This window comes from Octopus sinensis, linkage group LG7 (genome assembly GCF_006345805.1).
Source record: "Octopus sinensis linkage group LG7, ASM634580v1, whole genome shotgun sequence".
Lineage (NCBI taxonomy): Eukaryota > Metazoa > Mollusca > Cephalopoda > Octopoda > Octopodidae > Octopus > Octopus sinensis.
Window position 1 is genome coordinate 47,744,416 of NC_043003.1, and position 12,996 is coordinate 47,757,411.

The 12,996-nt window shown below is 37.5% G+C and overlaps 1 protein-coding gene across 1 annotated transcript in view; it reads left to right on the forward strand.

Annotated features, from left to right (window-relative positions):
• Nucleotides 1-3,463: 3,463 nt before the first annotated feature.
• Nucleotides 3,464-12,996, forward strand: part of LOC115214399 (solute carrier family 15 member 4-like) — a 64,771-nt gene continuing 55,238 nt past the window's right edge. The window contains exon 1 of the mRNA XM_036504741.1: nt 3,464-4,200. Within this exon, the coding sequence (XP_036360634.1) occupies nt 3,978-4,200 (223 nt within the window). The 5' untranslated portion in view covers nt 3,464-3,977. The remainder of the gene's footprint in view (nt 4,201-12,996) is intronic.

Genomic DNA, 12,996 nt, shown 5'->3' on the forward strand with positions numbered 1-12,996 from the left:
TGTGAACAGACAGAAAGGAAAGGAGCCATGGTGGAGTTGTTGTTTATATCCATGAAGACCTCACACCCTATGTCTTACTGTCATACTGAAATTCAGTCTGTGACTCTCTAATTGTATACATAAGACAATACAATATAGTCATATGCAATACATATCGCCCACCAGATGCTCCAAACTACAGGCAAGTTTGAAGATTGCCTCACAAGAATTAAAGCAATCCTCATGAAATTGGAACACTATGTGAGCGTATTTCTTATGGGTGAATTCAACTTTCCAATGTCAAATGGCCCGAAGACCTCATACTCTCAGGAATGACTCATTGCAAACAAGCACATATTGAGTCCCTGTTCAACTTCACTAATGCCCTATTCATGGAGCAGGTTGTGCTCAGACCAACTAGAGTGAAAAATATTTTGTTATCTCTGCTTCACAATCAATATGGACATCATTCATGATGTGAAAGTGATGTTGACATTAGTTTCAGATTACAACATAATAAAGCTATCTATGTATGGGCTAAAAGTAGCCAGAGACATACATCCTAAAGAAAGCACCCAAAATCTCTCCAATCTGAACTTCCACAAAGCAGACTGGAAATCAATCCAAAAAGAGATCCTCAGTCAGGACTGGCTGAAATGTCTCCACACCAGATATTGACATGAAACTAGAATATTTCATGTTTGTTATGTAAACTATATGCCAGAAATATGTTCCAGAGAATAAGGCCAACACAAAAAGGGACAAGATTCCAAGGGAGAGAGAGATTCTCATGAGAGAACAGACGAAGGTTGCAAATTGTTTCAACCAACATTCCAAAAGTAATGAAAGGTCCCGCCTAAAAACAACACTGATGGAGATTGAAAAAAGCCTGCAACAATCCTTTGGGAAGGAGAGAGCAGACAAAGAAGCCAGGGTTATAAAAAAATATTCAATCAAACCCAAAGGCCTTCTTTCATTATGCCAAAGAAACAGCCTCAGTACACTGCAAAATAGGACCCTTCTTCCAAAAGGATGGCTCTCTCACAGATAGTCCAGATCAAAAGTGTCTTTACCACCCCATTGAAACACAGACAAGTGAATGAATCAGTGGATTTCTTTGCCACTTCACTTGTAAACAGCAAGGTAATTACAATGGATTACACCAATATTTGCGAAGAAGATATACTACTAGCCATGAGGTGGACACAAACTCAATTGAGGGTTTCTCCTCAAATCACATAAACATGCCCTAGCGAAACCACTACAGATTCTCTTCCAGAGCTTTCTTGCAAATGGCAGGCTGCCATGCAAACTGAAGGAGGGAATAATATGCCCAATCCATAAAGGAGGAAGTAGAACAGATGCTAAAAAACTATAGGCCTATCTCTGACTTAACACATCAGCAAAGTCAGGAACGGCTAGTCAGAGGAAAACTAATTGCATTCCTTGAAGAAAATGACTTGCTGAGTGATACCCAGATGGCTTTCGACCAGGTAGGAGCTGCCTGACCCAGCTCTTACAGCACTATGACTGGGTATTGAGGCAGTTACTCAACAACTCAAATGTGGATGTTATATACCTTGACTTTGCAAAAGCTTTAGACAAAGTGGATCACGGTATGATATACCACAAGCTGTATGATCTCGGTATAGCTGGAGAACTTGGAGAGTGGTTAGATGACTTTCTGAAAGATAGAAGTCAGGTAGTAGTGGAGCCACCTCAATGGGAACACAAATAGTAAGCAGTGTTCCACAGGGCACTGTCTTGGGACCACTACTTTTCAGAGTAGTCCTCACAGATATGCCCTCAACTGCCCAGATAGACACTCTTGCTAGCTGTGCAGCTGATACGAAAGTCTTGCAGAAAATACAGAACCCCAGTGATGTTGCACACCTGCAGCAGGTTTTGGACTCAATTTACAGATGGGCTGAGGATAATTATATGCAGTTTAATGCTGAAAAATGCCAAGCCCTATGCTACCAGTGTCCAAAACTGAATGTAAAACTTACAGGGTACACTGGTCTACAGAGGATTACAATCACAGAGCCTAAATCAGTGTGGGACCTGGGTATCGACATGAGTGATGATACCTCTTTCCAAGTGCCCATTACCTGGATAGCGACAAAATGCAGATGACTGGCTGGCTGGATCCAGGGAGAAGGAAACCATGATGATCCTCTGGAGAACATTCGTCCTCAGCTGCCTGGATTACTGCTTCCAGCTATGTTCACCCAACAGTGTAAAATTAACAGCAGACCTTGAAGCAATCCAGTAAAGCATCCCCATTGCCAGAGCGGATTGACACAGCATGGTGCCAAAGATCCCAGCAATGCCATTGCACTTCACGACTTGTTGCTGCAACAACCTGGGTTTCAGGGGCCCACAGTTTTTTAATATTCTCCCAAAGAGCCTGAAGAACCTACACAAAATGAATGTAGGTGTTTTCAAATAAAAACTGGACCTCTTCCTGTCAAGAGTCCCAGATGAACCTACCTCACGGCAAGAGGTGCAAATGAGGGTAGCGACATCAAACTCCCTGTATGGAAGAAATAGATCCTGGATTATATGGGATGAAGTGATGAGAAAGGATCTTCAGATGTCAGGCCTGTTAGAGGGTGTGATATGGGACCAAGGCTCCTGGCAGTTTGCTGTGCATGAGAAGACATGTAAAGTTAAGTAAATACATGGTTGTACTTGCATACAGACATGTCTCTTTCATCCCTCTTCAGCTAAGCTTTCCTAATCTTGCACCCATGCTGGTGTTGTGTAAAAGCATCTGTGCTAGTGTAAAAGCCACGTAAAAGCACCCAGTACACTCTGCAAAGTGGTTGGTGTCAGGAAGGATATCTAGACTAAGAAACCATGCCAAAACAGATATGGAATGTGGGCAGCTCACCAACTGACCAGATTCTGTCAAACCATCTCACCCATGCCAGCAATAGATGTTAAATGATGATGACGTGGTAAACCTTCCTCTCTGTACTTCCCTCATTCCTTTTTATCTACCTATCAACCTATCAACCTACCTACTTACCTACGTACCTACTTACCTACCTACCTACCTACATACCTACCTACCTACCTACCTCCCTACCTCCCTATCTATCTATCTATCTATCTATCTATCTATCTATCTATCTATTTATCTATCTACATACACACACACACACACAAATATACATGTATATGTAAAGATACACACACACACATACAGGTATATCTATATGTGAGTGTGTATGTGTGTAGGGTAGGTATATAATCATGTAAGCAGACCATTGGCCTATCTACTTGCTTATTTCTACCCGCCTCTGTACCTCAATCATTGTAGACTATGGCAAACAATCTTCAAACTGAACAAAGGCCACTCCTTTTTTCAACACCTCTCTCTTTCTCTCTCCCTCTCCCCTCTCTTTCTCTCTGTCTTTCTAGTTTTTGATCTCACTCTCTCTCTCTGAATGTGAATCTTCCTCTCTCTAAATCTAACTTACTCTCCATTTAAAAAAATTATTCTCTTATTATTTCTCATTCCTTCTCTTTGTCTTAGTGTTATCTCTTGTTGCCTATCTCCACCACTGCCACTACAATCACCATCTCCACCATTATCACCACTATCACAGCAACAACAGGAGCAGCAACAGGTCACCAAGAGAATTATCTAAAGTAAATGGAAGAAGAAAGAATGAGAAAAAAAGTCTAAAGAAGAACAAACAGAAACTCCAAAAAGAAAAAGAAAAGATGCAAAACAATTACAACATTAATGGATAACAATAACAACAACACTAACTAATTAATACATTAATGACACTAGCAATAACATTAATATATAACAATAGAAACTACACTAATAGTACTTTAACAAAATAGACAAAAATTTAAAAAGTAAAACTAAATTGTATGCTTTAAAGAATTTTAATTTTAATATTTTTTTATTTACCATTTTTCTAGTTTTTGTTAAACTTATTTAGTACATCAGTTTGTGTAGAAATAGGGGTAATAAAATGAAGAAATCTGTCAAAATCGAACCACTTGAAAGCCTAGAGTCTGAGGAAAAAGAAAATCGGTCTAACAAAATAATATTACTGTCGGTGATATGTATTTTGATAATGGAATTATGTGAAAGACTCACCTATTACAGCATTACCGCAAACTTAGTCTTGTTTGCTAAAAACAGGCTAAAGTATGATAATTCTATATCCAGTTACATTGTCCAAATTTTTTCAGGTGAGTTTAATTATTTTACATTTTTCATCTCCTCTCTGTCTTACTCTTGCTCTCTCTCTCTCTCTCTCTCTCTCTCCTCTCTCTCTCTCTCTCTCTCTCTCTCTCTCTCTTGCTCTTGCTCTGTCACTCTCACTTTTTTTTCATTTGACCAAACAGTTCTCTTCATGCATCTGTGTTGTGGGTGTATCTGTCATTTACTCAGTTTTCTTGAATATTACTTCAATCTATCCTAAGGATGCCAGCTATTGGTAGACACAGGCATGGTTATGTGGTTAAGAAGTTTGCTCCCCAACCACATAATTTCAGGTTCAGTCCCAGTACATGGCACCTTTGGGCAAGTGTCTTCTACTATAGCCTCAGGCTGATGAAAGCCTTATGAGTGGATTTGGTTGACAGAAACTGAAAGAAGCCCATTGTATGTATGCATGCATGCATGCATGCACGAATGTATGTATATGTGTATGTATATAACGTGGAGTAGCTGAAACAGGGACAACTGAAGAAGGGGAATATTCCTTGTGTTGTATGTCTTGTACTCTGTTTTTTTGTTGTTTGAAAAAAGTCCTTTTCCATGTTTTTGTATTTTATTTTTTTGTTTCTCATTGTGTTCAATGTTTTTTTGGTGTCCTGTATCCGTATATGCATGTATATATACATATAGATGTAGGTATGTACATATATGTATGTATATATGCATATGTTTATATATTATTTTGTTATTATACACGAATGTACATATGTATATATGTATGTATGTATGTATGTATGTATGTATGTATGTATCTCTTATTATAAAAGGCAGATTTTATCTGCCTCCCTTTGTCAGTTATAGAAATCTACAATATAGGATTTCTTCAATTACAATTTACTTAGCATTTTTAAGAGTAGAATGCATCGGGTTTTGCCAGGTCCACTTTTTAAAATTTAAACTCCAATTAAGCAAAATTTACAGAAAACTCACATTCTGGTGTGTATGTCAAATGCTTTTCTTAATGTGGTTTACACCACACACACACGCACACACACAGTGTGCAACGAATAAAATGTAAGTAATTCACCTTTTGTAGTGAGTGACTCTTTCAGTCTGCCACTTCCTCTTTACACACATACACACGCAAATATATAAATAAAATTGTAAGCTAACGTGCATGCGTGTGTGTGAGTGTGTGTGTGCGTGTGTGTGTGTGTGTGAGGGTGCGTGTGTGTGCGTGTGTGTGTGTGCGTGCGTGTGCGTGAGTGTGTGACAGGAAAGTTTTTTAGGACAAATATAAGACCTATATCGGCGATGTTTCGCTTGTCGTAGCACAGGTTTCCGTCGATTTCCGTAAAAAACTTTTATTTTTTTACATAAGTAATGAGAGCGAAAGAGACTAAGAGAAAGCGATTGTATGACGAGGGAAGTTCTTTTGAAGTTACCGTGCATGGGACGCATTGATGTACATGTGTGTGTGTGTGTTTGATGGAGTGTGGGAGACAGACAGTATGTTGTGTAAGTGAAGTGCTTCTGTTAGTGTGTGTGAAGAGACAGAGAGAGTAATGTGTGAAAGAGAGAGATAACTGAATTTTTTTACTCGGTGTATGTGTATATGTATGTATGCATGTATGTGTGTGTGTGTGTGTATGTGTGTGTGTATGTATGTATGTATGTATGGCCGATTCAGTGTTTACATTTTTTACGGAAATCGACGGAAACGTGTGCTACGACAAGCGAAACATCGCCCCTATATCCAAGTAGCAGAAAGATCGCCCAAAAGTGTATATAGATATTTAAATGTATTTATATATTCATCTATACACAGATGTATGTATAATGTGTGTGTATATATTTCCATACACGTAACCATTGACTCCGCACAAAGTTTTTTAGGACGAAAATAAGATCTAAAGTTATCTCTAAGTAGCACAGAGATCGCCCAAAAGTGTATATAGATCTATAAATGTATTTATATATTCATCTATGCACACATGTATGTATAACGTGTGTGTATATATTTCCATAGAGGTAAGCATTCACTCCATACAAAGTTTTTTAGCACGAAAATAAGATCTAAAGTTATCTCTAAGAAACAGAAAGATCGCCCAAAAGTGTATATAGATATTTAAATGTATTTATATATTCATCTATACACACATGTATGTATAATGTGCGTGTATATATTTCCATAGAGGTAACCATTCAATCCATACAAAGTTTTTTAGGATGAAAATATTTATATATAAAAGAAAGGTTGTGTGTCTGTCTACTCCGATTTAGATTCCTAACTACTCCCACATTTTGCGATGCAGTTTAACCAAAACCGGGTATCTTATAGTCGTGATTCATATCGAGCCCTTCTGGGTATTAGCGCGTGTCTACGATGAGTCTATGATTTTACAAATAATTTACCATCATTTTTTTCCATTTTAATGCATATTTTAAAAAAAACGGAAGTAACTCTCAAACTTCACACCAATATGCGTGCTCATATGCGACGTAATATCACATCAGCAGCATTTCCTCACACCTTCCTTGCACTTGGCGAAGGCAAAATACCAGGGGATGAAAATGGTAATATTGCCATCGATTCCATTTGTACCATTGTTAAGACGCCTTCTGATCTCAGAGATGCAGTGTTCCCAGATCTACAAGCTAATTATCAGAATATGGATTGGATTGGCAAAAAGGCTATACTGCCCCGAGGAATAAAACTGTTCACCATATTAATGATGAAATGCTAAAACTCATTCCTGGGGAAGTCTATGTATATCAGTCTATCGATACAACTCCTGACCCAGAGGACGTCATCAACTATCCAATAGAGGTACTCAATTCCTTTGAGCACCCCGGACTACCACCACACTTTCTCAAACTTAAAGTTGGTGCCCCTATAATGCTCATCAGAAATTTGGTTCCCCCAAAACAATGCAATGGCACACGTTTGATCGTTAAGTCCTTATCTCCCACCGTAAGCTTATATCAATATTTGCCTGAATAATCATCATAATTCAGTGCAATCATTAACAGTACTTTCAAGCAATTCAGCCCCGAGCAACGCCGGGCAATTCTGCTAGTGTATGTATGTATGTATGTTTTCTCTTTCTCATTTTACTTTAGAGTAAATTTTGACCAGCCACCAACTTAGTAACAAAGTTATGAAGGAAAGTATCTTGTTTTGTTTATCATCCATTAAATCCTAAGGTCTTGCAGTTTTTTATAGGCCCAGATATCATGATCATTTGTAGTATATGAATTAAGGATTTGCATTTTGTACGTATTTATGTATGTTTTTATTGTGTGTGTGTGTATGTGTGTATGTGCATGTACTCTTTTACTTGTTTCAGTCATTTGACTGAAACCATGCTGGAGCACCACCTTAAGACGAGCAAATCGACCCCAGGACTTATTCTTTGTAAGCCTAGTACTTATTCTATCGGTCTCTTTTGCTGAACAGCTAAGTTACGGGGATGCAAACACACCAGCATTGGCTGTCAAGCGATGTTGGGGGGACAACCACAGGCACACAAATACACATACACACACACATATATTTATACATATATACGACAGGCTTCTTTCAGTTTCCGTCTGCCAAATCCACTCACAAGGCTTTGGTCGGCCCGAGGCTATAGTAGAAGACACTTGCCCATAGTGCCACACAGTGAGACTGAACCCGGAACCATGTGGTTGGTAAGCACATTGTATTACAGTTGTAAATGATTGTCACAATCGTACAAACAGTGTCATTCATTTCTAATATTCTAATAAATATAGTAATCATGAACTTATTCTAATATTCTGCAAGAGCATAAGAAATGGTTATATATAAACCTTCGTGCTAGCGCGGAAAACCGTCCAACCCGTGCTAGCGCGGAAAATGGACGTTAAACGATGATGATGATGATGATTGTCTCAAGTTTTACCAAGTATAAAAGACAGAATTAGGTATTTAAAACACCAGTCACCATTAGTGAAAAAAGGTTACTAGTTCAAACTGCTTCCTTTGTGCTATTGTGGACATAAAACATGATTTATTATACTTGATTGTCTTCAGTGTTTTTGAAATAAAAAATGTTTTTTATAGAATATTGAAAATAAATAACATGACTTGTATGATAGCAACATTCATTTGTAACAATCATGTTAAACTAAGACAAAAAGACAACAAACATACATACACCCATGTTCACACACCAAATGCTCACACACACACACACACACACAATGTGATCATCATCATCATAATCGTCTAATGTCCGCCTTTCATGCTGGCATGAGTTGGAGCCAGTCAAGCAGACTTCTGTGTCTGTTTTGGCATGGTTTTTACAGCTGGATGCCTTCCTAAACCCCCATCCCCAGCGCACACACACATACACACACACACATACATGCGCACACACACATACACACACACACACATACATGCGCACACACACATGCACATACCAATGGCTTCTTTCAGTTTCCATCAAGCAAATCCACTCTCAAGGCTTTGATTGGTCTGGGGCTATAGTAAAAGATACTGACTCAAGATGCCATGCAGTAGAGCTGAACCTAAAACCATGTGGGTAGAAAGCATATACTGACTAATGTGCTCATATTAACAAAAGATTGTTAATATGGAAGTGACATAATCTGAGGGAACTTTGCTGCTATTTCTAGCAGATAAAACGAATGGGTATCTCATTGGTTGCCTGCACTGAGGCTGTTGTTATGCCCTAACTTTACTCTGTATCAAGTCTATGATCAAAAGTATTCAACATATGAACATCCTGTCTTTTTTCTTGTTTTTTCTTCTGACATAGTGCATTTAAGACTACATTACCCAATACATACTTCATTTTTTTTTCAGATTGTAAGGTGTTATTTGAATTAGATATGGTTGCTATTTCTAGCAAGTCAGTGATCCTCTTTAGAGACATCCTCTGTTCGACTACATTATACAGTAGGGTCTTACTTTTTAAAGATGGTTGAATGTGATTTAAGGCAAGATTGGTTGCTTTTTTTAACAGACACACATACATAGTCACAGAAACCCATACATAGACACATATAGGCATGCACACACAAGGAGACAGAGGTACACACACACACACACACACACACACACACATACACAAATACATGAACACAAATATGCACACACAAACACACAAACACACAAACATGAATACATAAGCACAAGAATATACAGAATACATACATACATCATCATCATCGTTTAACGTCCATTTTCCATGCTAGCACGGGTTGGACGGTTTGACCGGGGTCTGGAAAGCCAGGAGGCTGCACCAGGCTCCAGTCTGATCTGGCAGTGTTTCTACAGCTGGATGCCCTTCCTAATGCCAACTACTCCGTGAGTGTAGTGGGTGCTTTTTACGTGCCAGGAGAGGCTGGCAATGGCCATGATCGGTTGGTGCTTTTTACTATATATATATATATATATATATATATATATATATATATGCATACACACACACACACATACATGCAGAGTACATACATACAAATGTGCACAGATGCATACATATATGCATATACACACACACATACATGCATATGTGTATGTGCACGGACACTAATGCACTCTCATGTACACAAACAAACAAACAAAAAGAACATAGTTCTGATAACAGACAGTCAACAACAACTGAAAAGTTTGCAAGACGCAAGGCATAGGAGTGGCTGTGTCATAAGTAGCTTGCTTACCAACCACATGGTTCTGGGTTCAGTCCCAGTGCATGGCACCTTGGGCAAGTGTCTTCTACAATAGCCTCGGGCCGACCAAAGCCTTGTGAGTGGATTTGGTAGACAGAAACTGAAAGAAGCCCGTCGTATATATGTATGTGTGTGTGTATATGTTTGTGTGTCTGTGTTTGTCCCCCCCCCCCCCATTGCTTGAAAACTGATGCTGGTGTGTTTACGTCCCCGTAATTTAACAGTTTGGTAAAAGAGACCGATAGAATAAGTACCAGGCTTACAAAGAATAAGTCCTGGGGTCGATTTGCTCGACTAAAGGTGGTGCTCCAGCATGGCCACAGTGAAAGGACTGAAACAAGAGAGTAAAAGAATAAGTAAATGAGTGGAAATCAGACCAGTGAGTGTGTTAAATTTATATGATCTATTAATAGAAAATGCTTAAATATCAAATACATAAAATATAGTTTTGAACTTAAGATTCAAAATTTAATAGCATTATATTGGGGTTGAAAGAATGGCACTAACAATATTAAATATGCTAAGACTCTACATCTGAATTAATCTAAAAATAATAGAAAATTTTAAATGTTTACCAGTTTTTATGAAATTTTTGGGTTAGCAGACCTGAGTTAACAGATGTTAAGTGTAACAGAAGTTAATTAGTCCGATAATGATTTCCAAATTTAACTTAAAGTTAAATCATTAATGAAAATGTTTATTTCATTAATTAACAATTAATGGTTTGGTGCCTAGGTTTGTGTAAAACCTATAGCTTACTAGTCACAGCAGCCATCTTAGTTCAGTAAGCCACTTTTATCCGAAAGGGATTGGACTGTACAGACTGACTCTCACTTTAAAACTACTAAGTGCAGGCAGGAAGAAATACCCCATAGCATCAAGGATCTATTTACATAGCCACTTGAGTGTGTGCCACTCTTCATGATCTTCATATATGAAGATACTGCCATCATTCTCACAAGAGAACTCTAATTACACTTAAACATCAGACTCAACTACATAGACATACAATGTATAAAGAAACCAAAAATACAAGGAATTGCATAAGAACTTCCGTGCATCCACAGCATACATAGAAGACATCATTATCAACATCATCACCATTTTAATGTCCACTTTTCTATGCTTGCATAGATCAGACAGAATCCACTGAAGCAAATTTTCTGTGGTTGGTTTCCTTTCGTTGCTAACCCTCATCTGCTTCCAAATTAAGTAATATTTTCCCAAAACTCGGCATATTTTTGATGAAGATGTATGATGGGGAGACTCACTTATCATGTGATGTCATGACAAGGAGACACAGATACATATGAACACATATATACACACGTATATATATATATATGTATACACATATATATCAGTGGAGACTGTACATGTTCTGTCTGTAATATTGCACTAAATAAAATTAACCACCACATGCCAACAATGTACTGTATGGCCCATGACTAAATGGTGGTATGGCATATTTGGAGCCATGAATCTTTACTATTGCAAACTAAGAAATTAAGTATATTATATAATGTGCAAAGAAAATATGTATACTAAAATCTTTAAATATTATGCAAGGGAGATATATCTGCTTATATATGAAAGGTTTGTTGAACATACACTGTAAGAAACCTTTATCTGTATTTTACCAACATACATATGATGGTTCAATCACTAGACTCAATGTAGATATCATATCTATACATCCCTATGCAAAAATGCTATGACAAGTAACTGGAATAGTTTACATAAAAAAGTATGAACCTTGATTTAATACTTAGTCTGAAAGCGGTCACAGCAATATTTCCCATGTTTGCAAATATTCTCCATCTTGATCAGTTACACATATTTTAAATGCAAATATCAAGTTTCTTTATTAATGTTTAATTTTTTTTTTTAACCAAAGTGTTTTGCAAGTAACATACTAATTATCCAAGAGTATATTACTTATGTGATAGACATATATTATAAACTCACTAGGAGGTAGTTTATTATGAGGAATGACATTTCCAACTCTTCGCCCTTTAATAAAACTTAAATATAACTTAGATATGTTTCGACCAATGATTGGTCCAAGCCATATCTAACTTAATAGCACTACCTGATAGGATTATCTAAATCCTGTTTAAGTCAAGTTTTGTTTATGGTCCATTCAAATAGTGAGTTCTTGTTGAGTGAGTTGTATCCGGGTATGAGTGGCTTATCCGGTATTCCTTGGAGAAATCTGTCCAGACTCCATTTAAAAGTGATGGAATCCTTTTCTTTTGGGACGATGTTAAACAGGGCAGGGCCTGTTGAGGAAAAGAAAATATATTGCAGTGTACCTATATGCTGTGATCCTGAATTGAGCAGGGGATGTATGGCCCGTGGTCCCAGCCTTGGATGAACCTTGAAACTAATGTTCAGGTTGTTTGGGCAATGCTGGTGGTATATTCTCCACATTGTACAAATGATGTACCGCTCGCGGTGGTGCTGGAGACAGTAGAGTTTCATGTGAGAGAAATACTAATAATAATAACAATGATAACAGAAACTAAAAAATCAAAATATTTAAAAAATGGCAAGTAGGGGAGGGAAAGAGAAAGAAAACAACGAGGAATTTTATTTGAAAGCAATAACAACAGTAATACAAATCTAAAATTAATAAGATACAACTCAGCAAAAATATAAATGAATTTGTTTGTTCATCAAACTGACATTAATGACATTAATTACTTTTATGCTTAAAATGAAACAAAAGAGGTTTATGAAAGCTGGCCATAATTGATTTTCAACGCTTGTGGTGGTACTATGTCAGTGATCAGGTCACAGAAGCACACTATTTCATAGTTAACTACACTATTAAAAAATAAACAATACTGAAAATAACAGCTCTATGTATGCTTAAATGGCTTAAATGACTTGTTTAAGTAGCAGTCGTCTTCATTATTGTTACTTTACATCTGTTTTCTATACTGAAATCAGTTAGACAGGTTGTCATGGTCCAAGTTTGCTATTTGAAGTTACTGTCCTGTGTAGGTCAGAGGTCCCATGTCTTGCTTGTAGTTTCCATTTTTAGCTTGGTGTCTATGGCTAGATGCCTTTTTTAACTAGTTTACAATGTGTACTGG